The 26691-nt window shown below is 41.6% G+C and overlaps 2 protein-coding genes across 2 annotated transcripts in view; both read left to right on the top strand.

Moving 5' to 3' along the window:
* The window catches only part of LOC138597520 (spectrin beta chain, non-erythrocytic 4), a 65824-nt gene extending 48374 nt beyond the window's left edge, over positions 1-17450 (top strand). Inside the window, exons 27-43 of the mRNA XM_069669129.1 lie at positions 1700-1924; positions 2525-2614; positions 3170-3448; positions 3708-3838; positions 4426-4630; positions 4936-5181; positions 5271-5405; positions 6050-6294; positions 7091-7229; positions 7534-7618; positions 7780-7976; positions 8229-9268; positions 9579-9639; positions 9853-10109; positions 13474-13644; positions 13832-13874; positions 14008-17450. Coding sequence (XP_069525230.1) covers positions 1700-1924; positions 2525-2614; positions 3170-3448; positions 3708-3838; positions 4426-4630; positions 4936-5181; positions 5271-5405; positions 6050-6294; positions 7091-7229; positions 7534-7618; positions 7780-7976; positions 8229-9268; positions 9579-9639; positions 9853-10109; positions 13474-13644; positions 13832-13874; positions 14008-14331 — 3873 coding nt within the window. The 3' untranslated portion in view covers positions 14332-17450. The remainder of the gene's footprint in view (positions 1-1699; positions 1925-2524; positions 2615-3169; positions 3449-3707; positions 3839-4425; positions 4631-4935; positions 5182-5270; positions 5406-6049; positions 6295-7090; positions 7230-7533; positions 7619-7779; positions 7977-8228; positions 9269-9578; positions 9640-9852; positions 10110-13473; positions 13645-13831; positions 13875-14007) is intronic.
* Positions 17451-20578: 3128 nt separating this feature from the next.
* LOC138597205 (zinc finger protein 665-like) lies at positions 20579-24614 on the top strand. The gene is made up of 4 exons (XM_069668776.1): positions 20579-21134; positions 21491-21867; positions 22177-22246; positions 22352-24614. Exons 1-4 carry the CDS (start codon positions 20720-20722, stop codon positions 23944-23946), a joined length of 2457 nt encoding a protein of 818 aa, XP_069524877.1. The 5' UTR covers positions 20579-20719; the 3' UTR covers positions 23947-24614.
* Positions 24615-26691: the final 2077 nt, after the last annotated feature.

The raw sequence follows: 26691 nt of genomic DNA, 5'->3' as shown, positions 1-26691 counted from the left end.
GTCAGACTCTTTTACTTTAACGACAACATTAATTTTTCATTTGTTTATGTTTTTTCAAACACCATGAAGCTATCAGCATTCCTGCCAACCCAGGGAGCTTTCTAAGAGTTACATCCTGATATCATGTTTACGATACAGATGATTGGAAATTATAGTATGGGTATTTTTGATAACAAATTACATTTTGCAAAATGTTGTAATAATTTGCAAACTAAATCAACGGATATCTTTGATAAGCTAATTTGATTGTAATTCTTAAATGTGCAAATGTGTTAAATACATGATAAAAACTGTTCAGACTGATTCTGCTTGATAAGCAGATTTTATGTGTTCTAACTCAACTACAGCGTTTATAATAAAATGAAAACATTACCTAAAAGCTTCCATTTGACCCCAACTGTAACATGAATTGTATTTCTGTATTATCCAAGTGTAGTATTTTACACATAATTCCTGATGTGTATATAAAGAAGCAGAAGGCCTATGGAAGGTGAACATGGCTATTTAACATACAGGCTGCACAGGTGCCTTGCAAACCTTGGCCTTTATTCTTAAAATCAACGTCTTTGTAGAATAGCAGAGCAGGTAGAACTAAAATTAGAGATCCAGTTGATTGTCTTTTGAATTTGCAGGGCAGTGTTTTGCACAATGAAAAATCAGCACAGCTTAACTTGACCAATAACTTGATATGTACAATTAAATATACTTTAAGTTGAATTTAATGTTAGTAAACATGTTGTAAAAAGGTCTTTTTTTTCTTTACATGTGATGTTGGGATGTAACTCATCATTTGCCCTCCAACACCTGTGTTTTGGAGGAGTCATATCTTTACACAGGAAACAGCAGTCAGATGCGACCTGGGTTGACGCACATATTCATTCTTTCATTACATTATCATTTCACCAGACATGTCTCACTCTCCTCTCCCACAGCATGCAGCTTACAGCTTCCTTTAACAGGCCGCCATTAGTACTGCTTTACCACATCATCCTAACTCCAAACCAAACTCCACTACCCAGCATCCATCCTGGCAAGGGGTACAGTAAACTTCACATTTCATGTCTGTTTTTTGTTTTTGTTTTTTTGCCTTTTTGGGTTATTTTAATTCTCATCTTTGCTTCCATTTAACTGTTTATATAACCCTATTGGGACAGATTGTTAGATCAAGATTGCAACTATTGCATTTATTATTTCTGTTTTGATTTCCATCTACCATTTTTTCACCTCTGATGCTTAATTGAGGTATTAGGAGCAACCAATTATGAATAAATGCTTACTGTTCTGCCTCATCCTGTGTTTTTAGATGGGCTACAAACAGTACTATCAGATAAAAATTAAAGTTAAAAAAAAAAGTAAATTGTATTATTATGTACGTAAAAAATCTGAAGCTCTTTTGAGCATGTTTTGGTTTCCAACATTACATGAAGTTAATCTGTCAGAAAAGAGGCAGATTCACATACACATGTGAATTCACGTCATCACCCAAGAGACAAACAAACTATACATTTTTGCATTACGGTCACAATCCTCTCGTCCATCTTTATCTTGTCTCTTATGACAACTTGTTTCCACCCAATGTCTTCTCTTTTTCTCTCACCTACCTCCATTCCTCTCTCCGACATAACCCCTTTTCCTCCTTCTGTTTTGATAACCTTTACTACACTTCCCCTCCTTGTCCTCCTCCTTCTCCCCCCCCCAGACCATGGAGACCCAGATGGAGGAGTGGTATAAGGAGGTGGGTCAGCTTCAAGTGCAGGTGGCCACCATCCCACAGCTGACGCAGGTCAAGGAGACTGTTGCCGGGCGCCAGGCTGCCGTGGAGGCCAGGATGGTGCGACTGATCGAGCCGCTGAAGGAAAGACGAAGAATCCTGCTGGCGTCTAAGGAAGTTCACCAAGTCGGACGAGACTTGGAAGATGAGATTGTGAGTTTGATGGTTTTCATCCAACAAACAAAGACATTTGCACACACATATGGGCACTTCCTGCCCAGGGTCCACAGATCACAGATGTAAATAAGCTATATAGCTAACTCTGGCTCAACAGTTGTGTTGTGCACGGCCCCTGTCTAGTAAACTAAACTAAACTTTGGTCTTCATCAGTTTCATAAATTCCCTGGAGACCAAATCTTTACCATAACCTATACATGTCTACATGTACACATATCTTATTTTTATAACACGTCTTATCCTAAGTTGAATGATTTATATTTTGAGACAAGCATTTTGTCCCCAAAAGTGAAATCGTTTTTTTATTTGCAGACTGTACAAATGCATTTTAAAAATGAAAACTAAGATGTTTTGTGTCATTTGTATTTCAACCCTCTTGAACTTTTTAAAATTCTTTAGATTTCAGTATATCTTAATTAGAGTCTGTTATCAGATTTAGCAGAACATTTATGTGAATTTACAAAAACACACATACAAAAACAGTCATGTACAACTCATGAGGTGCAGATATATGCACCCACAAACTCTCTTAGAACTACAGTTACTCATCGGTGTGTCATATTGTTCTGCCTGTAGTTGTGGGTCCAGGAGCGCCTCCCGATGGCCATGTCTCAGGAGCACGGCTCCACTCTGCAGGAGGTCCAGCAGCTCATGAAGAAGAACCAGGTGAGAAAATCAGAATAGCAAGTGACTTTAACTGTGGTCCTTAATAATAATAATAGTCATAATAATTGTATTAATATAGTGCTTTAAAAGTGCTCAAAGGCACTTTACATGAAAGAAAAACAGAAGCAACAATAGCAAAGACATTAAGAACATATACAATGAAAACAATAAAAGTACAAGACTTACAGTTAAATAAGATATGTATACAAAGGTAAGAGAAAGTTAAAAAGAAATAGAGATATCACAGATTAAAAGCAGATTTAAATAGGTGGGTTCTGAGTGCGGTTTTGAAGGATACTGATACTCAAAGTCACAGAAAGGGCTTCACTCACCACCTTAATTTCAACTCGTCATGATCAATTGAAAGACAGATGGATAAGTAATATGCAATAAATATGCAAAGTCCAAGATTTTTTTTCTGTTCATACTTTTCAAGTACCTTATTGTGTACCCTTTTTATTTTATTCCTTTAATTCAACAGTGAATCTTAATCATTGTTTTGTTTAAAACAATGTTGACAAATCTCTCCATTATTGTCCTTTTTCTTTCCTCCAGACACTTCAGAGAGAGCTGCAGGGCCACAGGAGCAGGATCGACGACGTCCTGGAGAGGGCAGGGATCATAGCTTCTATACGCAGCCCTGAGGCTGACTGTGTCAGGGCAGGCCACGACCAGATGGCCCAGCTGTGGGCTCTGCTCTGGGTAGAGACTGAGAGGAGGCAGCTGGTCCTGGACGCCATGTACCAGGCCCAGCAGTATTACTTTGACACTGCTGAAGTGGAGGCCTGGCTTAGCGAGCAGGAGCTGCACATGATGAATGAGGAGAAGGGGAAGGTGTGTGTGCGACTGTCTGAAAATTGTTGGTCATTTCAGTTAAAACAACTATTAAGTGCCTCATTATCAGTCTAACCAGTCATCAGTAATGCTTTAATATTTGTCTCCTTTTGTTTGGAGTCTAATCTGAGCAAATCTCTTTCCTCTTTACATAGACTAACAGCATATATCAAGGCAAGAATGAGCATTTGTGTTATGTATGTGTGTCTATTTTTAAAGTGAAACCTCCTTTTAAAGTGTTGCTTCCTCCTCCCACCAGGATGAACCGAGCACACTGCAGCTTCTGAAGAAACACTTGATCCTGGAACAGACCATTGAGGACTACGCTGAGACCATTGGCCTGCTGTCGCAGCAGTGTCGACAGCTGCTAGAGATGGGGCATCCAGACTGGTGAGCATGTAAACACAGAGATTTGTTGACAGAGTTTTTCTGTCACCACAAATTCATGTTATAAATCTTCTTGATTTTTTGGATTCTGACCACAATAAAAAGTATTGGATGGCCATCTAGTAGTACTTCAAAAAATTAACTGGGTTACTTGAAACCAGACTAGTTTAAGCCAACAGAAAGGTGACAGCCCTAAAATAACCACACGTGTTAACAATGCCGAGGACCACAGTGTGTCTAAGACCAGAAAACATTGGGAACAGGTTCACCATAAATTGGCATAAACAACATAAATAGATGCATTCGTCATGCCTTGTGTCATCAGTTCAGGCTGCTGCTGCAGCTGATGGTGTCGGGAATATTTTCTTAGCGCCTAGGCAGCTCTGAGGGCAAAGGGTCCTACCAACTATTAGAAAAGGTGTGAAGCGTAAAGTTACAACTCACAGTTGATCGTACGTCTGATTTCAAAAGCAAATGCTTACATCATTTGTACATCTTACACCTGCATATCTTCTGCAGGAAACAGAAGATAAAGCTACAGTACTTACTTTATTTCTGACCTGACACACAATCTGTTCTCTATTTCACAGTGAGCAGATCAGCAAGCGTCAGTCACAGATCGACCGTCTGTACGTGTCTTTGAAGGACCTGGTGGAGGAGAGGAAGAGCCGTCTGGAGCAGCAGTACTGGCTCTACCAGCTCAACAGGGAGGTGGACGAGCTGGAGCAGTGGATTGCTCAGAGGGAGGTGGTGGCAAGCTCGCCTGAACTCGGTCAAGACTTTGAGCACGTTACTGTAAGTGTGTCAACAGATGGTGCCTGTGGATAAATAATAGATTCAAGAACCTTTTTTTATAACATAATAAGTGCCATGATAACTTCTGAAAATGTCACATGTACCAACTTTAATATAGGTTTAATTCATTGACAGTAGCTAATAAATCTGCTTCTATACACTTTGTGAATAAATAATTTGCCTGGTATCATATTGAGAAAGACACGTTGATTTACCTACAACATAAATTAAAGGCTCTTCTAAATCCTTAATTTTGTTTTTACATTTTCTTTCCATTCTTACTTCTGCCCCTGCAACACCGCAAGGTCCTACAGGAGAAGTTTACAGAGTTTGCATCAGAGACGGGCAGTGTGGGACAAGAGAGAGTGACTGCGGTGAACCAGATGGTGGACGAGCTCATCGACTACGGCCACTCAGAGGCTGCTACCATTGCTGAATGGAAGGATGGGGTGAATGAGGCCTGGGCTGATTTACTCGAGCTTATGGAGACTCGAGGGCAGATGCTCGCTGCCTCTCATCAGCTGCACAAGTTCTTCTCTGACTGCAGAGAGGTAATGTACCTGAGTAGCAAAGTTGAGGCACAAGACAAGACATAGATATTATATATGTAATAAAATGTTCTGTGTTCTCTTGTATTCAGGTTTTGGCTCAAATTGAGGACAAACACCGAAGGCTGCCTGAAGTTCGGGCTCGTCAGTGCAGCACTGCTAACACCAGCACCCTGCAGAGACTCTTGCACAGCTTTGAACAGGACATACAGCTGCTGGTTACGCAGGTACAGCCACATGCAAATAAGCTGCCTTAGTATTAACTGACCTCAATAATCATGCAGGAAGAATCACAAAGACTTCCCTCAGTAATGATCTTTGTCCACAACACTTTGCCTGAAGCTAATTGAGCTCAGATTCATACTCACGTGAGGTGAAGATGATCCTTTTGAATCAGTAAAATAACACTAAGGATTACACGTTTTGTTTTCTCTTTGTGTTTCTTTATACACTCTTAACTCCCCAACTTACATGGACTTAATTGCCTGTTATATTTATATATATATTCATATAATCTATTATATATTTATATACATTGCTAGTAAAAAAAACAAAAAACTTTGGTGTTTTTTAGGGTAAATCTTCATCGCAAAACCCTCTTCTTACTATGCAGTTTGCTCTATCTAGTCTCTGTGATGCACCTGGTGAACAGGAGCAGTGCTGGATTTTGCCAAAGAACGATGCAAAATCACAGCTGCTCTGTGTCGACTCCAGTGACAGAGCCTGCACTATTTGGCCCTGACTAAACACAGCTGTCAGAGCAGCTGTGTTTTTTGCGTCATTTGGATAACAAACTCTTTCTCTTTCCATTTTTTTATTTCTTCCTTGTTCAGCTTTCGTTTTCCTAAAATGTGCTCTCCACCTCTGCCAGGTGCGTCAGCTACAAGAAAGTGCAGCCCAGCTGAGGACAGTGTATGCTGGTGAGAAGGCTGAAGCCATCGCCTGCCGTGAGCATGAAGTGATGCAGTACTGGAAAGAGCTGCTTACATCCTGCGAGGAGTGTCGAGTACAAATTACAACTGAAACGGACAAGCTGAGGTTCTTTGGCATGGTCCGAGATCAGATCATGTGGATGGAATCAATCATCTGTCAGATAGGGACAGGAGAGAAGCCCAGGTACACACAAACAAGATCTGTATCAACCTCAGTGTTAAATCAAAGTGATCAAGTATGTAAAGCTTCCACAAGAAGATAAAAAGCGTAATAACCAGAGGGAGAAGACTTCTGGTTTAGACCTTACTGTGTGGTGGAAATTTGGGTTTGCTTCATTCTGAAAAACATTAGGTTAAAAATTATTGTCATTAGCAGGTAGTATATGATAAATGAAGCAGTGTACCAGTAAATAGAAAGAATTAGGACATTTGTATTCTATATATGAGTACATAAACATGTTTTCAGCAAAGAATAACTTAATGTTTTTTAAAGTGTAATTTGTGATTTAAGACAGAAATTACTGCCAACAGCCGTGCTCTTACAAACAGCACTTAAGGAATTTAAGCAGTCACTCATCCCTGTTTTCTATTTTGAATTTACAAAAATAACTGCTTCTCTGTGGTATTTAGATCTATCTCATATGGATCTATGCAGCAATATCAAATATTAAACGCTTCTTTGAACAAAACCGGTCATTGTAAACAAATCCATAAAAATATTTACCTCTTAAGATCTGATTAAAGGTTTCTCTGAGCACCTACCAGTCAAAACAATTTTAAAACAAATGTGTATTTTTGTTAGCATTCTCTGTGTATGACTATTTTTTATATTATAATCAGATAATTAATTAATTTCATCAGAAATGCAGTATATTACCATGTTAGTGTGGTTTAGTATGGTATAGCGTGGTAGAAAGTTATGTTAAAAACTAAGCAGGTAACTGGTGACTTAGTGTCTATATGCTCTGTTTGTCTTGCAGGGACGTGTCCTCGGTAGAGGTGTTGATGAATTATCACCAGAGTCTGAAGAGCGAAGTGGAGGCTCGCAGCCGGAGCACCCTGGAGTGCATAGAAATGGGTAAAACCCTGCTGGCAGCTAGAAACCCAGCAGCTGAAGAGGTGAGTTCAGAAGATAATTATAATAAGATTCAACTACACTTTAATATTCACAAGCAAAACTGAAGAATCACAGCAGCAATATTAATATTGGTAATTGATTCGAGTTTGTCTTATGTTGACTATCTACTGGGCCACCACGGGCTTTGAATATCCTTTAATGTTTTCTAATTGGAGAAAGCTTTTTTGTTTTTGATAAAGATTGAATCGTTTTTTCCCAACAAACAGCAAAATTTACTTTGATTGACAGATAGATGAGCAACTCTGACCCCTGTGATGATGTGATTCTGATTATTTGGATTTTCAGATCAAGGAGAAGCTTGACAAGGTGGTCAGTAAGGAACATGAGCTGTCTGAGAAGTGGGACAAGCACTGGGAATTCCTACAGCAATGTGAGTACACACACACACGCAGGTCTATCTTTCTTATATATAGACAGAGATACACATAATAATACAATATAATGTTCGTGAATACACTGAAAATATAAAATATTTTTTATTTGCTGTTGAGTATGAAATGAAATTGAGTGTCTCTCCTCTCCTCCCCTCAGTGCTGGAGGTTCATCAATTTGCTCAGGAGGCGGTGGTGGCCGAGGCGTGGCTGACCGCTCAGGAGCCCTTCATCAGCAGCAAAGAGCTCGGTGGGAGTGTAGACGAGGTGGAGCAGCTTATACGTCGACACGAAGCCTTCCGCAAAGCTGCCGCCACCTGGGAGGAGCGATTCAGCTCACTGCGACGGCTCACCACAGTATGTCATCATCATTATCATCATCATCATCATCATTGTAAATACAAACACAATCTGGCCAGAATGTGAGAGTACCTTCTGCTGAAGTTGTACGTTCTGAAATACCATAATTGTTAGATAAAAGCTGAGGATTTTCAATATCCAGAAACTTGTTTACGTTAGATATTCTGTATCACTCACTTATTTTGGAGCCCTAATTTACTTTTTATGTCTCGATTTAATTTTAAAGCTTGTTCTGTTTTCTCTCCACAGGTAGAAAAGTTGAGAGCAGAGCAAAGTAAACTACCCCCGACCCCTCTGCTGGGTCGTAAAGTCTTCCTGGACCCACAAGATGCCTCACCCATTCCATCCACACTCCCCCGCCTCCCAATCTCCCCTGTAGCAAGACAGACCATCTATGAACAGAACGAAGCCAGCTCTCCTCCCTCACCCTCACCTGCCACGCCAACACCCTCCCCTTCATCGGTCGCTCGTCGACTAGGGTCGACAGTTGCGAACTACACCCCTGTGATGAATGGTTCCAGCTACCGTCACACCTTGGAGGCACGGCACGGTAATGTTGTGGGAGTGGCTGCAGGACTAGGCCAGCCTTCACCTTCCTCAATCGCCTCAATAGCCACAGCTGCCATGCTTGTCTCAGCCAACCAGGCACGAGAGAGCGCCAGTGCAACAAAAGACCAGGCAGCAAAAGCAATGACTCACCTCCAGCCAGCACAGGCAGCAAGGACTCTGGAGGTAAAATCGTCCCCATATCTACGACAGCCCAAAATTAAACACCTGGATGATGCGGTGACGCCCCTGCTCGTCGCCAGCCGGCTGGAGAAAGCAAGGGAGAGGGAGAGGGGGAGAGAGAGAGAGATAATGATGGGAGAGATCGGGACAGAGAGAGCGGAGGTGGCTGTGATGGCTGAGGTGGTGCTACAGGAGCCGGGCCGGGAGCGTTTGCACAGCGAACCCACCAGAGGGCCTCGGGGGTCCAGGACTGACCCATTAGGCCACGCTGAGCCCCAGGGCCAGACCCACACCTACCACAGGGAACCCAAGATAGAAAGGCAGCTGTCCAGCGAGCAGCTGATCCAGGCACGCAGGGACGAGCTGCCTCAGGAGGTGTGGAGGGAACATGCCGAGAGGCGGGATAGACGGACACTGGAGAGACAAACGTCCAGCGAGCAGGAGGGCCACGGAGGCCATGAGGGCCGACGGAGAGAAAGGGACCGACATCGGCTGGAGAGACAGGAATCCAGTGAGCATGACACTGGGAAGGAGCATTCAGACAGACGATCTGGAGGAGGGTGAGAAAACTCAGGTTGTGTTTTCTGTCTTGTCTCATGTGTTATTTAGCATCTGGTCATCGTCTAATTAATAATTTGTGGAAATTATGATCAGGTTTTACAGCATATAAAAGGATGTTTAGTTAAAGAGCTCTATTGTGTACATTTTGAAGTTGGATTTTAGCAAATGTTTCTGGTGAGCACTATAAAAATGTCTGTCACAAGGTTGGGCATTAAAGTTGGATAATTTTGCAGAAAATAAAAACAAAAACAATGATATTTTTATCTACAACACTGATGTGATTCTCTTACTTGCATTTTTTATGGGCAGAGAAAAAAGATCCACCCTGGCAGAAATTGTAGAGCAGCTGCAAGAAAGAGAAGCAGCACAGGTCTGTTGAATTATCGGTTGTGCATTTCATCCAAACACAGCGTTTGCAAATACTGAGTGTTTATGTGTTTTGTATATTCTGGTTGAATTGAAAACAAAACAAACTTCCTGTTCCACCAACATACATACATGCATTACATATTATAATGACCTTTTTATTAACATTTTATTAACCATAAACCAAATTCTGACTTTGTCACCCCTTCACCCTCAGGCCCGTGGTGAGGTCCCCCGCCTGCCTAACGGGATACCAGAAAAGTCTTCCCGTCCTGAACGGCCTCGAGCTCGGGACAGACCCAAACCACGGAGGCGACCTCGACCCAAAGAGGCAGGGGAGACTACTCGGCGGTCCAGGTCCGCTCCTGCCCAGAGCAGCCCGGCAGTCCCCCAGCCGCCATCACACACCGCACACCACGAGGGCTTCCTTTTCCGCAAGCTGGACATCGAGAGCCTGAAGAAGAGCACTAATAGGTGGGTGTTCAGGGTCTTAATGTTGAGCATAATATCTGCACGAGCAGATGATAAAGATCAGAGAGAAGGATGCTGTGCACTGGTGTCATGAGTGTCAGACTTTACGAATTATGATTGACTATTTAAAAATGTGTGTGGTCAAATGGTAATTGGAAGTCATAATTAGAAGGTCGGAAGGCTATTTCTTTCTGGGGATTGTTTCAAACCCGATTCATCCAAGCCTCAAGCTGGAAAGAAAGAAACTGCCAGTAGATACAGCAATCGTACAGTCGTACATCCATTGTCTTTATCTCATGACATCACTGCCTCTTCCATTTATTGATTTAAAAACAAAGGCCAGGGCATGACTCGAGCATGCTAAGCTGACAAGCCCACACACTGCGCTGACACTGCGTCTGACATGTTGAACAGATGCATGGCTGTCACCAGCACAGATCACACATGAAGCCTTATTGGCTGCCCTTACGTATGGGTCACCATAAAAGGGCAATTCTAAGCTTTGGATTTAGTGTATGTCTTAGGAAGTAGACATACATGAGGTGTAACATGTTTACATTCCAAGAGATGCAATAAAGTCATTTTCATTTTTATGAGTGAACACATAAGAAAAGCTCTACACTCTGCAAAGCATAGATAAGGAAAATAAAGTCAACCTCTCTTGAACATTGACACATTTAAGGCACACTGTGTTTCCTGTACGTGATAGAAATATACAATTGACTTCATTAAGTTTGGTTTACAATGGATACATTTAGCTGTGAAAAAGTCTTTTCCAAAACTATTTGTTATTTTACTCGTCGCTCGCTCTCAGCAGCACTGCCTTCCACCTCAAACCAGTTTAAGCTTTTAAGTGTTTTTTGCGTCCATTTTTTTTGTTACATGTGTTGCTATTGTCAGCTTACTAAGTGACACTTCAAGTTAGTTTGCTTGTAAATGTGCAGTTTACTCCACATTAAGTATTTTATCTATCAAAGAAAAGTACTCATTTAGAAATCTTAACCTAAGTGTATAGTAGCACCAGGAGTCACTCTGTTATTCTCATGTCTGGCTGGAGCATCTGAATATTTGATGTGTGTCATCTCTGATCATCAGGATCAGAATGTGAAGACAAGACCAACATAGATTAAAACAGCAACCCGCTGACATCTTACTGCATGTGAAAACATGGTGCATGATGCTTACGATGCCCCCTGAACTAACACAAGCCCACAGAATAAAGCACAACAGAGTGGGTTGGCTGACTAGAAGAATGACTGGCTGGCTGGCTGATATGATGGAAGTGGAGGTTGATGAAGCTGTTGGTGATGTACACTGCCTTGTTCCCAGTCGCTTGGCCTGCACACACACACACACACACACACACACCAACACACACACACACACACACACACACGCGCGCGCAGACACACACACTACCTCGCTTCCACAGACGACTGCCCTGCTTCCAGAGAGACACCAACAGCAAAGTCTCTCTCTGCACTGCCCCCTAGTGGCTGGGCTGACCTCCCACAGCTAAAAGCTCATCCCCTTCCAGCTATGGATGAGTCCCACTCACGTGCCCACTCGAGGCAATGGATGAATGTCTCGTATGTACATGCCCTGTTATGTACATGGCAAGGTAAAGCATAATCCTGAATGGCTTAAATCTGGACAAGTGTGAATCTCCAAACAGCTCCTTGTCTGGCTTATGTGTGCTCTCTTTTTTCCTTTATACTCAGCTCTGATTGGAGGAGAGGATCTGAAGGGCGGACCTTCAGGCCTTTTCCTCCAGTCAATACTGAGAAAGAGAGACTGCAGTTAGCCTGTGAGGAAGGATTGAGATTCAACCTGTCTCTGTTACATAGCTACATGATGAGACATTGAGTATGTTTATGTGCACATTAATATTCTGGTATTATTCAGGATAGAGGAAGTGTTCCTTGCTATAGGATACGGTGCATGTGAATGGTGTGTACTCTACGTCTTTATTTCCTTGATTAAATGAATACTAAACTAACTGCATATCGTAGCATGAAAGTCATTAGTTTTATTTGAGACATTAGCAACTGGTTGTAGCATCAGTCACATTGTGGGATATAGGTCTGATACCTAAACAATTATTTGATGCAGCATGTCTTTGATCCCTGAAGCTCTGTGAAGGTCAGTTAGCTTGTCTCATAGTGCCATACAGGGAGACAACCAAAGACTTCAGCTTTATATTGATGTCTGTGTTTTGGTCACACTACTATCCTATTTCCAAAGTCAGAACAACATTTGTTTTCATCTTTATTCAAATTATGCCCCACTCAGTTTGTGAAGCACTGGTTTAGCTCAGTTGGTAGAGCAGACGCCCCACATACAGTGGCTCGCTGCATCGGCCCCGGTTGGACTCTGATCCGCTGCCCTTTGGTGCATGTCGTCCCCACTCTATCTTCCCAATGTTTCCTGTCACTCTTCAGCTGTACGATCTAAAAACGCAAAAGGCTGAAAGATAATCTTTTTTAAAAAGCCCTGTTGGTACGTTAAGAACATTTCTGAAATTGATGTCTCCAAATGGAAGTATGAAAAAAGACTGTCCAAACAGTGTCTTGTATTATATGTTTTATCATTTACATCCTCTCCTTTGCCATTGCTAAGATCTAATTCTGACTCAAGGTAACTTGATCTCCCATAAATGAAACCATTGTCAGGCTAAAATTAGCAGTGTAGACATATTATCACATGCACCGTTGGTCTTCTCCAGTCTAAGTTTTTTAAGTTCTGTTTCCATTTTTAGTACAAAGAGGTATTTGGATTCAGGATATTAAGCTGCAAACAGACAGCTTGCTCTGAATAATACCTATATTTGGGTGTGAGCTATTAAATGGATTGCTGTGCGCATGTAAACACGCTCACAGAGGAAAATGAAGCATGACTCTGAATTTAAGTTCTGTTGTTGCCAAAATGCCATTTAACCAAACTCTTCCTCTTTTCTCCTCTCCTCCTGTGTGCTTCTGGCTGCTCCTCTCGTCTCCTCTAAGGTAAGTCATATGTATGCCTCACACAAACAGACACACAATCGTACGTGTACGTAGCCTCCCTCCCCATTCCTCCATCCCCCACTCCCTCCGTTCGTGCGTCTGTCTGTTGGTCCGTTCGTCTGTGTTTGTTCGGCAGTGTGTTTCCTCCTCCCTTCTTGGCGCCGGTCCATCCCGCCCACCTACCTGTCTGCTCTGGTCAGGTGAGTGAGGTGTTAGCTTAGCGAGAGCAACTCTGCAGCTCTTCCTGACTCCCCCCATCTCCCCCCAACCACCACCTCCCCACCTTCCCCATGCTCCTCCCCTTCACCTTCCTGTCCTCCTCCACCCTCCCTCCCCTTCATACCTCCCACCTTCCCACACCATAGCAGGTCATGGGTCAACTTGTACTGCGTGCTGAACAAAGGGGAGATGGGTTTCTACAAGGACGCCAAGAACACCTCCACGCCCTACAACAACGAGCCGCTGCTCAACCTCTCCCACTGCCACTGCGACGTCACCAACGGCTACAAGAAGAAGAAGAACGTCTTCACGCTCAAGTGAGGAGCTCTTTTCATATTTATGTTTAGTGTAAATAAATCAACAACTATGATTTTCTTGAAGATCTCTTCGTTAAAGGCATCCTGAAAGTCTCTGCTGCTTTGATTTCTGACCATTAATTTTCTAATCCTCTGCTGGGTCTGCACTACACTGCTTGTTTATTAAAGTCCTGTTCTCTTGTTGCAGAACGAAGGACGGCAGCGAGTTTTTGTTTCATGCAAAAGATGAGGTGAGTAATTTGTAATTTCATCTTTAAGTACCTGATTGAGTTGTAACAGTCGCTTTATTTTATGGATCAGGTAACGAAAAAAGACTTTATCGCTGACCAATCAGCTGACGCTTGGGTCTCTCTCCCCTCACAGGACGACCTCAAATCGTGGGTGAACAACATCACAGCAAGTATCACGGAGCACGAGGAGATTGCCAAATGGGGTCAGCCCCAACCAACTACCTCATCCACCGACGAGGGCACGCGCCGCGACGGCAGCAAAGGAGACAACAGGTCCGAGCGAGGCGGAGAGCGCTCGGACCGGGGAGATCGTATCGAGCGAGCAGACAAAGAAAAGGAGAAAGAGAGGGAGAGAGAGAAAGAAAAGGAGAGGGAGAGAGGCGAACGGTCAGAGAGGTCAGATCGGGGCGGGAAGTCGGACGCAAAGCGCTCAGAAAAGTCTGGTAAGAAAAAGTGAGCCGGACGACAAATTTGTCAGGATTGATGCGTCTGAACTCCGGATAGGAGGCGGGGCTGTAGACTGGTAGTGAACGCCCCCCTCCTTCTCTCCGCCTCCAACACTGTCAACGAAGCGGTTGTGTTTGGATGGAAAGTGACACACAGGACAGAAGGATTGACCAGGCTCACTCATAGGACGGACAGGATGGATTTGGAGCAGGAGATATCTTTCTCTCTCGCTCGCTCTCTCTCTTCTTCTGTGTCTCTGTGAGAACACACAGAGTGTACCTATGCCCCCTGGTGGCAGTTTCAGAAAACTGCAGAGGGAGTTTCGTGCTGCTGAGCCCCTGGCAACGTTAACGCGAGAGAGGGACGGGAAATACATCACGTTAACTTAAAGGCTGTTACTGATTGCTGGTAGTGAGATAAAAAGTAGCTCATTCTGTTCCATGTTTGTTTTTTCTATGAGATGAGCTGTATCTGTATGTATTTCTTGTCTGTCTGTCCTATCTACTGTATCTATCCGTCTGTAAGTCAAGACATCCTACACTATGTCTTATTACTCCTCAGAAAGTGAACGAGAATGAAAGTATGCCACAATGTTTTACAGATCTACAAACTTAGAGAAACGTTACTTGTTTATTGTTTTCTCCACTTTGTCCAATCTGTCTTGAGCTCTGGCCATAAAATAATGCAGGACTGAAACTGGTTTTACTTTGATACCAAACAGCACTGAAACCACATTCATTCAAATGCACCACTGATGAATGAACAGCTGGTGTTCTGTGCTGATTTAAGGAAGATGGAAAGATAATAATGTAAGAGAAGAGAAGAGAAGATGGCCGACCAGAGTGACGATCCTCAAAGCAATCAGGACAGAAAAGAGGAAAGCATAAATGTTTAATCACTGCCCTGAATAATAACAAAGGGCTTTTAATTTTAACCTAATGTATGATCACAACCGCAAAAGTTGCTTGAATGTTTTTACATTTAATGTTGGAATCTATCCAAGAAGAGTAAACAGAGCAGCTTCCATTCATTTACGAAAGGTTTATTTAGGATTAGAGATTCTTTCTGGGAGCTTTTTGCAGGACAGATGAGTCATGAGATGTTTGTTTTTTAAAATAATGACTACAGTATGGTCACTGCAGCCACTTGGGCTCCCAGGTCTAATTAACAATTAAAAAAACATGTACAGCTAATGGATGAATGATCAAAGGCGATTAAAAACTAGACTTAATCTGATGGTAGACTCTGGTTCCTAGGGGCCTCATTCGTTAAATGTTCTCTCGTTTTACTTAAACTAATGTTAAAAAAATAAAACAGCTAAAGATTGCAGCACTCCCGACTTTGGGTTTCTGTACAGGCTGAGACTTCTGTTTTGATATCTGAAAGGTCAAAGGGTGAAATTCATAGTAACTTGCCGATCAGGATGAATTTTTCATGGATTACATTTTGACTTCAGTCAAAAGCACAAAATCAGCGCCTGGCATGTTTTTAACGAATGAGGCCCTGCGGCTGAAAACAGGCCTCGTCTGCTCTTTGTTCTCTTACTACTTCAAACCACTCGTTGGACATTCTCTTTGAGTTAATCACACAAATCTGTTGCATCCTTTTTTTAAATACAGATTTTACAATATTGTGTTTTTGTGTGTATGTACACACGCGTGTTTGTGTGGTAGAGAGTGTTTGTATGTGTGTGTGTGTGCGTGTGTGAGTGCATGTTTGTGCTGCTGCTCTCCGCTCCCAGGGTCTCCATAGCTCTCAGGTTATTTATGTTAGTGTGTGTGCTTACAGTGTGCTTAACATGTTGACATGTTTGTCCCTTCATACGACACATCAGTCTTCCAGACAGGTCCAATCCACCACACCTTACTACACACACACACACACACACACACACACACACACAAGCTAAATAGTGTAAGTCAGCAGGTAATTAACATGATCAGGAGTGTAAAAGGTCATCAAACTTACCAGATCAACATCCGATCAGTGAAGAACTAGACGGGAATGAATGAATGGATGAATAAGTGAATGAACTGACACACCGTTGAGAGCCAGGACATCAGACTGACCAAATATTTAGAAAAAGGGGTTCAGGTGTCTGTAAGATGCAAGATTGCATGTTTTGCTTGGAGAGAAATCACTCGTCACATAAAGCTTGTCTTTGCAGCCCGCCGACTCGGCATCCACTCATCAGTTTCTGTTTGAGAGTCACCACAAAGCCATAAACGACAGGGAGGGAAGGCCGAAATAAGGAAGTCTTCTAAACTTGTAAATGCAGCTGGGCAAACTGAAGTTACTTTTAATGCCCTGGTAGAAGCATCCGGGTCAGGTAGAATTTAAAATCCTTTTTAAATAGGAATGCTGTTTAAATATCACTGCTACTGTATGAAAAAGTGTTCATGTCAGTTCTTTTTGATTCTTTCAGTAAAAATCCATCTGAAACTGCAGAACTGAAGAACACATTTATGTGCTCTGTTAATCCTGTTTTCAGTGCTCTATATTTGCAAGGTGAATCTCTTTCTTTGTTTCTTAAAGTTAAAATCATCTTTAAGTTTTCTTCAGTTACACCATGTTCACTGAAGGATTCTAAATTCTGTCCTGACCTGTTGGTCTGGTTCGTGTTTATCATCATACATGTCTTGGAAACTGTAACTTTCTTTAATCTTCTTTTATTTCAGCACACTTTATGCATCTTAACCGAGTGTGAATGCCAGATCAATGCAATCATTTACATGCATGATGGACACAAATTAACAAAGTAAAAGAGGTGAATTTTGAAAGAGCAAATCTTCCATGTGTGAAGCGACAGTACTGTCCTCTGCTGTGGGATTACCAATCTAACAGCATGATAAACCGACACACTTTATTTTTATTAGATACACACAGGGCAACACGTGCAGGGTACAACATCAGAACATTATTACGTTTAATGTTATTTGAGCCATTTTGTCAGAAATGTGGGGTCCACATGTTTAACATCACGACAGACTGACGTGCAGAAATGATCGTCTGTATGAGCTCGTAGGTACCCTGCCTGTCTGTGTGTGTCTGTGCTGTTCTGTTCACATCAACCTCAGTCTGTCGGAAGAGATGAAATGACGAATAAAATACCCTTTGGTTTATCATTAATGTTTTTATAGTCAGTGTTTTCTTTTCTCGCTTGACATGAATGTAGGAGTTTGTTGTTGTTAGAGTTCTGCTTCCTGGAAAAGACTTTGAAAACAGCATGTAGATTATAGACTAATAGTTTACATAATACAGAATGAATACATTTTAGTTTGATAGAAGGTGAAGTCTTCACACTTTATATTTACTGACATGCTTTCTCAGTCTGATGTCATTCAGTCAGATTTCAGTCTGTGACATGTTGCATCTTGTTCACCAAAATCATGCAGCAGTATGCAGTAATATGGAATATAATTAATGTGGATTTTAGAGGAACTTTTCTATTATAGATATTGTTAATATAAATGATAATGATGTCCATGATAGTGATGAAATGAGACTTTATGCAAATTTTTCTTTGCACTAGGGACTTTTGCCTGTTGGAGAGTTGAGGCGTGGTGGTCAGTGGTGTTTGGGATCCAGCAGGGGGACGTCAGATCCTGAAAGGTTATGAGTTAGGTCGGAAGAAGTTCAGTCAGCATGTTCATGAATTGATTTTACCTGATTTTTTTTTCTCACACTCTCTTACTCTATGTGCTAAAGTTGAAACAATTTGGTGATTACTCCAAAGTTTCATTGAAACTAAAGTTTCAACTATTTAGATTAAAATATTTAATGGTTCACGCTTCTTAAATTTAGAGATTCGCTATGATTTTCTTCATTTTATAACATTAAAAACCGAATATATTTGGATATAACCAGCTGGTCAGACAAATCTCTGTAACAGAAGATGACACCTTGAGCGTTAAATTGTTTTCTTATGTTTTGGAGGCCTAATAACTCAAGAAAAGAATCACCAGATAAATGGATGATGAGAACACTTCTTAGTAGCAGCTGTATCATGCATTCATCATGTTGAACTTGAGTCTTTAAAAAGAAAAGCTGTAAAAATTCATGTTTAAGTTCTAAATTCAGCCTGTGTCGATATTTAGTTTAAAAAGTAGTCATCTTCTGTTTCCATGTTACCAGGCCAGACAAAAGTACACACACACACTGCCTGTTATATATTATATACAATATTTAGACTTTGAATAGGGCTCAGACAAAAGTGAATGCAATCAACTTTCTAAGCATGAATTAACATTTTTAGTCGAACATTATTTTATGTTTCTGAGGACAATAAGGGCTGATGATTATACCAAACACACTTAGAATGTGTGCAGTTCATGGATTCTTGGATCCGTGTCAGTGACATTGAATAAGAGAAGGACTATGTGGGCACATGGATCTTTAATTGAAGGGTGAACATGTGAATGCAGCAGTTTTAAGAGTTCTACAACTTTACAGGTGTCGCATACGGACTCTCTTGTTTACTGGACATGTTGGGAGTGCGTTTCAGACCTTTTTTGTTTCCAGATCGGTTTAATTCACCATACTGATGTTCAAGATACAGTCAGTTCAGACCTCAACTTGCACTTTAACTCACCTTTCTACAGGTAAACATACCTGCCCCTCGAGTGCTCCTGTAGATTAAGAAACTGAAATATTTCCAGATGCTATCTCAGCTATACAGTAGTTGTTACACCAGCCCGAGATAATCCAGCGCTGATGACACAGAATATTTGCTGCCATAGTTTCTCTCCTCCCAGGACCCCAGAGCACCACTGTCTATCTGCCCTCAGCCTGTCTGTCTCTCTGTATGTCTGCCTACACAACCTGATAATGTACAAATGTATTTCTTCAAAAGTATTTTCTGTAAAAACAAACAGAGAGGTTTGTCCATGGTGACAATGGAAAACCTCCCTTTCTCTTTGTTATCTTTATTTTTTTGACTCTGTGTTGCAGTGAGATTGATATCAACCATAAGCAAACACACAAACACATCAGGACAAAGAGGTTGCATGAATGACATAGATCTTATTAATGTACTGCTGTGCATGTCTTGAAGTCCCATCCCTCCACTATGCAATCACTGTAACGTACCAACACAAAACCACCAACATGGAAAAAGGTGAACGAACGAACCAATAATGTATAAAATGATCAGAACTAACCGCGAGTCATCGGCTCTGTACAGTTGTTTCTTTGACTTGATAAATACAAATTGTGATATTGAAAGATGAAGTCTTCTTGTGTCTTTTTTGAGGCAGCTAAGTGAGATTTGCGGTCTTGCAGGTGGTCCTTGGGATCTCCATGATGGGCACTAAAGCTAGTCTTTTATTATATTCCCTCAAAATAAGAAAATTAAATGTAAAATAAATATTTTTAAAGTCAATTTATTTGTATTGTCTGATTATTGCATAAATCTGAATGAGCTTTACAATTACTTATCATGTCATTTATCAGTTTAACCACAAAAGATGGCTACTTTTAAATTTAGTTAATTTTACTTAACTGTTATTATATTTCTTTAAAACTAATTATTAATTTTAGTAAATGATGTTCTAGCTTATACTTGTATCTATGGCGTCACCATAACTAGACATAATGCACACTTCTTATGACTTTTGCAAAAGTAACTAAATTATTCGGACCTGTGCTTTAAAGATGCTGGGAGCACGAGGAAGTAAATCACAGTTTCTAACAATAACCTGAATTACACACCAACAGATTTGACAGTGGATCAGTGTATTATAAACTGCCCCTCTGTGGAAGGTAGTTTACCTTTTTTATCTCATGGCAGCAATGAGCAGGTATAAGGCATAATAGTAGGTTTCTTTGTAGATTACAAATTAACCTTATTTACATATTAGTGTGTTTTTTTCTTTAAATAAAGGAGTGTAAAGTAATTTAACTTTTTTTCATCAGACAAATTCTGAAAGTAAAGTCAAAGTGATTTTCATAAAAATGCATTTTTGAACAAACATCCTAGGTGGGCATCTTTAACTTAAAACATAATTCTAAAGAATAGCATCATAATGCTCGAATGTAATGGTATTACAGCAATATCTTAAATATAATTTGTATTTAAGCAGTTTAAAAAAGTTACACTAGTGGGCTAGTTTTGTTTAAAAAAAAAATAGGCATATGCTGGTGTAAAAAATATATTTAAACTATTTAAATTTAAATTAATTTGAAATGGAGACGTGACACCGGAAGCGGATATGCTACACGGAATCTTTTCAGGAACGCACAGTCCGCCATGAAGGACGGTGAACGTTACTTTTACACGTAAGAAAGAGTTGTTGTGTTTAAACTCCTACTGATTCTGATTTAAGTTAATATTTATGTTTAAAAATGCACCACGAGCTGAAGGACACAGCGGGCTAAGGTTTTAATCTGACCGAAAAAAAATGGAGGCGAGGTTCGGCTGCGAAGTAGCGTCGGTTGTGGAAGTCGCCATCCAGGCGACAGTGTCAGTTTTCAGGGATGTCTGGGCGAAAGAGGCGCCAAACTCGGTGTGGGAGGAAGCAAAGTTCGGTGAAGTCCAGGAGATAGAGAAGAGTCTGGTGGTTCAGATCCGCAAAGTGTTCACGGACTTCTCCTCGGAGGTGTTCGAGGAGAACGAGGCTCTGCGGGCCAAAGTGGAGCAGCTGGAGGATGTGCTGCAGAGGAAAGCCGGGCAGCTGGAGCAGGAGCTGGAGGCCAGAGTGGGTCAGCTGGGCATAGAGATGGAGCAGCTAGAGAAGGAGCTGAAGAGTATCAGTGGCAGCAACAAGACACAGGGAGGCCCGACCCACATCCTGCTGCAGGACGGCTCATTGATAGGTGAGAGGCAGTCATCAATAACCCGCAATCAATCACTCTGATCAGCAAATGAAACCTTATCAGTCAGACTGAGTCATAACATCTTATTTTGTCCTTTCGACAACTCTAGAAATATTTAATTTGCAACAAAACTCAGTAGAGAAATGTTGACATAGTGACTCTGTGGAATTTTTGCTCCTCGTTTTCCTTGACATTAAAAACTTTGATATAAAACATGCAAGTGAATAATTTTCTGTGTGTGTCAGTTATTAAGATTCTACGGGGATAAGTCAGTTCATAGCCAATACTTAGAGAACACACTACACCACTCTGACTGACGAGACAATATGTCTCTCTGTGTCTTTGAAACACTACAGGCACACCAGGGTTGTCTGCCTCTACTAGTCCCACTGCCGCTCTGGTTGCTGCTAAGGAATCCACCTCAAACCCTCCTCTGGTTCCAGCGGAGTCAGAGGAAGCTGCTCCCAGCTCGACAGTTGTATCTGTGGCTGTCTCTAAACCTGCGGCAGCCCCGATGCTGCTTGTTGGCAAGGTCAGCTCTGCTCCCACAGTGCTGTTGGTGGGTTCCAGCCAAGTTGTCACCCAGCCACCCACACCATCGACAGCTGTCTCTGAGACGACAGGGACAATGCAGCTCCTCCTCAAGCCAGCAGCCTCACCAGGATCTACTCCTCAAGATGTCCCCAGTCCGGACTCCAGCAACGTCAGTGGTGTCGACTCTGCGCAGGAAAAGGTTGTTTTTTTTAACTGTGTCGAGTTATATTTATCTGAAAGACACAATGTCTTCAAAGAGTGCTGTTATTCTTTAAGATGGTTTGGCCCTGTCAAAGTGTCCGTATACTGCAATCAAAGACTCAGCAGCAGCATCTCAGTAGTGTTTATTTCCCACCCTGGTGGAGATGTAGAGAATACTTTATAGTGTTGCTGTCTTTAAAAAACAGACTGAGACTGAGAAGGTATTCTCAAATGTTCCTTATGTGTACATTAAAGGGTACTGATTGTATTCAACCAACCCTTACATGTGTTTCCTTTTGCATCACAGAAATCTGTGGAAGAGGCACCTTCAAGGAGAACGAGGAGAATCAGGAGAGCAACTTCTAAAGTACTAGAAGGTATGATTAAATTTGACACTTTCTTCTGACACAATATCACATTTTTAACAAGAAAGATCTTCAAATAATAAAAGACTCATTGTAGATTCCTTCCCTTCTTTCCAGCTTCCAGTCTGAACAGCACTGAAGAGAATAAAATCAGGTCAGGTGGAGTGCAGGGACGAAGGCTTAGAAAGAACGAGTCTCAGACAGTGAAGCGGTTCCCCTGTGAGCTCTGCAACGTCAGTTTTCATTGGAAAGGTGAACTGAAGAAACACATGAATGTCCATAAGCAGCAGTTTCCTTGTGAGCAGTGTGGCAAAAGTTTCCCTGAAAAGAAGTCTCTGGAAAATCACCTTTTGCGTCATGAGACAAATAAATCCCCCTTGCCCTTCCCCTGTCCTCGCTGTAAGAGATCGTACAGAAAAGAACAATCGCTGCAGAATCACCTCAAACGCCACCAGCGGCTCAAACCACCGAAGCCGTTTACCTGTGATCAGTGTGGAAAAACATTCAGAATCAAACCCTCGCTGGAGAACCATCTCCTGCGCCACGAGAAGTGGAAGCAGAAGTTGAAATGTCAGCTCTGTGACAAGACTTTCAAGACGCGTGTGCAGCTGAAATGTCACATGGCTGTACACACAGAGGAAAGGCCGTTCAGCTGTGCAACGTGTGGGAAGGAGTTCAAGAGTAAAGACACTCTTCGCTTCCATCAGATGGTTCACACAAACACCAAAAAATACAAATGCACAATGTGCGAGGAGACTTTCAAATATGCCCACTCTCTGACTGTGCATAAGAGGAAACACACAGGCGTCAGTCCGTTCATTTGCACTGTGTGCAACAGGTCATACAGAACCGGCACTGCTCTGAAGAGACACAGCATAGTCCACACTGGAGAGAAACCGTTCACCTGTCACATATGTGGAGCCAGGTTCAGCCTGAATAACAACCTCAAGAGGCACCTTCGCATTCATACAGGAGAGAAGCCGTTCACCTGCCAGGATTGTGGAAAGAGCTTCTCCGACAACACCAAGCTGAAGTCTCACATGCTCATCCACGGAGCCAGAAAACCTTTTATGTGTGATCTGTGCGGGAAGACCTTCCTCTTCAATTGCAGGCTGCTGATACATCAGAAGTACGTGCATGCTGACAGCAATGAGGACGCAGACGGCACACAACGAGTTTTACAGGCTAGAAAGCGAAACAAGTCGCTGGTTAAACCGTTCAGCTGTAAAATATGTCTGAAAGGTTTCAGCGCTGCATGTTCCCTTAAACTCCATGAAAGAGGTCACAGTGAGCACAAGGAGTTCAACTGCGGCATATGTGGGAAGTCTTTCCATAACAAATACTCTTTCGGCTATCATCAGAGAAGCCACTCGGGGGAGAAGCCTTTCGTCTGTGATGTGTGCGGGAAGAGGTTTTTCCATGCTGGTAGTCTGAAGCAGCACGAGCGGATTCACACCGGTGAAAAACCGTACAAATGCGACCAGTGCGGCAAGGCCTTCAGAACTGACGGAAACTTCTACAGACACTTGAGGATCCACACCGGGGAGAAGCCATTTGAATGCTTGTACTGTCACAGGAAGTTCCACCAGTCAAATCAGCTCAAGTCCCACCTGCAGGTCCACACCGGGCAGAAGCTCTACGCGTGCCAGCAGTGTGGCCGCGGCTTCTCTGATTCAAGACAGCTCAAGAAGCACAGCTGCGACGGCTCATAAATGATAGGTGCTTGGTGTGTTGATAGTCCACCTGAACGGTCATGGTTAGTCTTTTGAAGTCATTAATGGAACTGCTGTGTGTTGTATTAAGGGAAACAAAACACTCGAGTTTGTTCTCGAAATCTGGCTTAGCTGAAGAAAATAAAAAATAACTCTCCAGGTTCCAATTTCATAATCTGTTGATTACAGCTGTTACAGTTTGCTCAGGAAACACACTTTTTGAATAGAAAATTAATCAAATCCAGTTCTAAAAATATCAGTTGTAGTAAAAATACGAAACATTTGCCTATGACAGCTTAACAACAGCAAAGAGAGGCGTGTTTGTCTTCACATTATGAACTAAAAGCTTTTGTTTGGCTTGCTCTGTGAAGGAGTTCTAACACTTCAGAGCTCTGGTAACTCTCACTCATTGCTCCTGGTCTGCTAGCATAAAGGGATGAAGCAAAGTAATTAATGGTAAAAGAAGTCACAGCTCTTCACAGTAGAGGAACAGAGCTTTGTTTGGGGCATTTATAGTTCTCTTTTTTTTCCTTTTTCAAAATCTGCTTTTTTCTTAATTCATTATAACCCAGAAGAAGACTTGTAATTATTTTCTAAGTAAAATGTAAATAGTGAAATGGCTTTCTCATTCAAAGTTCTGTGTGACATGGCACTGTATGTATTTTCTCAGTTTGTTGCAATAAAAGAATATTTGCAATCGTCGTAACTTAGAGTTTTATTTTGAAATACGGTAACATTTGCGCTGCATCCATTTCCGGAATCTATGGCGCTATCTCCTGTGTGTGTTCGCTGTTTTGAGACTCGGCTGTTAACTTTAAAGATAAAATGTCAGATAACTTAGTGTTTTATTCAGAAACAAAGATCATCGTGGAGACGGCCATTAAAACCGCAGTTGATGTTTTTGGAGATTCGAAAAAAGAAAACCCGCAAAAGGAGCTAAATGGAAGTCAGAAGGTGGGTCAATATTAAAGATGAACCGTCAATCTCACCGTTTGTTACATTTATCAGAAACACTAACTGTGGGAGATTGGACCAACGGAATGGAATCTCGGAACGTTACAGTTGCAGCGTACAGCCGAGCGCAACAAAGATGGCGGACCAAACATACAGTAGCTCGCTTAAATTGACCAGATAAAGTTCTGACAGGAACAATAACGTTCTGGTAGCAAATACGCCGGCCATGAGTGATTACATATTGGTGAATGTGCTTCTGTTTTTTTTTAAACAACGTTTTAGTTTTGCATTTATGGCGTCTGGTAAACCAATATCCATTAGTATCCGTTAATGTCGAATAAGTAACGTGCAGGCTGAATGGGAAGCTAAAAAACTGTTTAATGTCGTTCCAACCAACACTGGATTAATATTATCTGAAAAACGAAACATGGTTTAAAGTGATGATTTGTGAATCCCTTACTTTATGCTAACTGCTGCAGACTCCAGCGATAAACTGTTCATTCTTTATGAATGTAGTCACATCGAAGTAAATTCGAAACGTTGTGGTACTTAATAATTGACTATATTGCAGAGGGTACAGTTTTTTAACGCATTACTCTACTGCGTTTAATTTACAGCCATATACAGCCAATACACTTGATGAACTTAGAATAAATACGAAGCTTTTTGTAAAAGTAGACGTTCTCAACCTTTCATTACAGTTCAGACTTCTTCACGTTGGTACACCCAAAGAGACATTCATCTTAATTGCTAAAGGGTTTCAGTTAAATGACTATTTCAGACACAAATGAGTCCTATAATCTAGGGATGAACGATAAAGGATTTTTTTGCCAATATCCGATATTTTCCAACCCCTTTTGCCGGTTGCTGATTTCGATACCGATATATTAGGCGCATGTTTTTCCACCTAATTACAGAGAACATCAAGTCTCCTCTGTAGTGGGATTGATATCATGCCTACTCTTATTGTAGTGGCTCACTGGCAGATTCTTGAGATGGGCGATTCAATTTGTAGTGTTGAATGAATAAGATTTGGCTCCTTGCATGACGGCGGCTGAGCACAAACTTGCTCTCCATTACGGAAACTTTGAGTGATACATGCAGTGTGCACACACACTAGCGCAGAGTTAGCATTACATCAAGCTTTTAAGGGAGTCATAGAGCATTTGGGCATAACTAAAGCTTTGTTTTATCGGCGGAAAATATCTGCAGAAAAATGACATATCTGCCGATGCCAATATGTCATTTTCAAGCCATAATAATCTGCAGATACCGATAACATGCTGATAATATCATGCATCCCTACTGTAATCCCATGTTTTGCAAAAAGTAAGGGGGACGTACCCAAATAAATAAACATTTGGGAAGCAGAACTTTATTTTTCCCCATTTCCTCTCCCATTGATAACCCTAAGACCCCTACGATTCCTCATGTGAGTTTTCGGAGGTGCCCAGCCCAGAGTTTGGAACCACTAGAATAAACTCTACGTGAACTCTTAAACTTGTTTAAACTAGTTCCACCTAGAGCAGCAGGTGAAGCACTTTTACTTTTAATTCTGTTATTATCGGTACATTTCTCTGATAATACTTCCATCAATCACACAGACAGTTTAAATGACATTCTCAACCATTTGTCGGGGCAGCTTGTGCATGAGCAGTTGGTACTAACAGCAGATTACTAATTTCATATTTTCATCCTCACAGCCAGATTTTGCACGCACTGTGGAAATGTTGGCACGAGAGACAACAAGAAAGATCGACGCCGTTTTCTCCCAACTGTCCTCAATGCTGC

This window comes from Semicossyphus pulcher, unplaced genomic scaffold, assembly GCF_022749685.1.
Source record: "Semicossyphus pulcher isolate SPU_LCO1_2020_fin unplaced genomic scaffold, fSemPul1.0.p SCAF_19, whole genome shotgun sequence".
Classification (NCBI taxonomy): Eukaryota; Metazoa; Chordata; class Actinopteri; order Labriformes; family Labridae; genus Semicossyphus; species Semicossyphus pulcher.
This window is presented reverse-complemented; position numbering and strand designations above follow the sequence as displayed.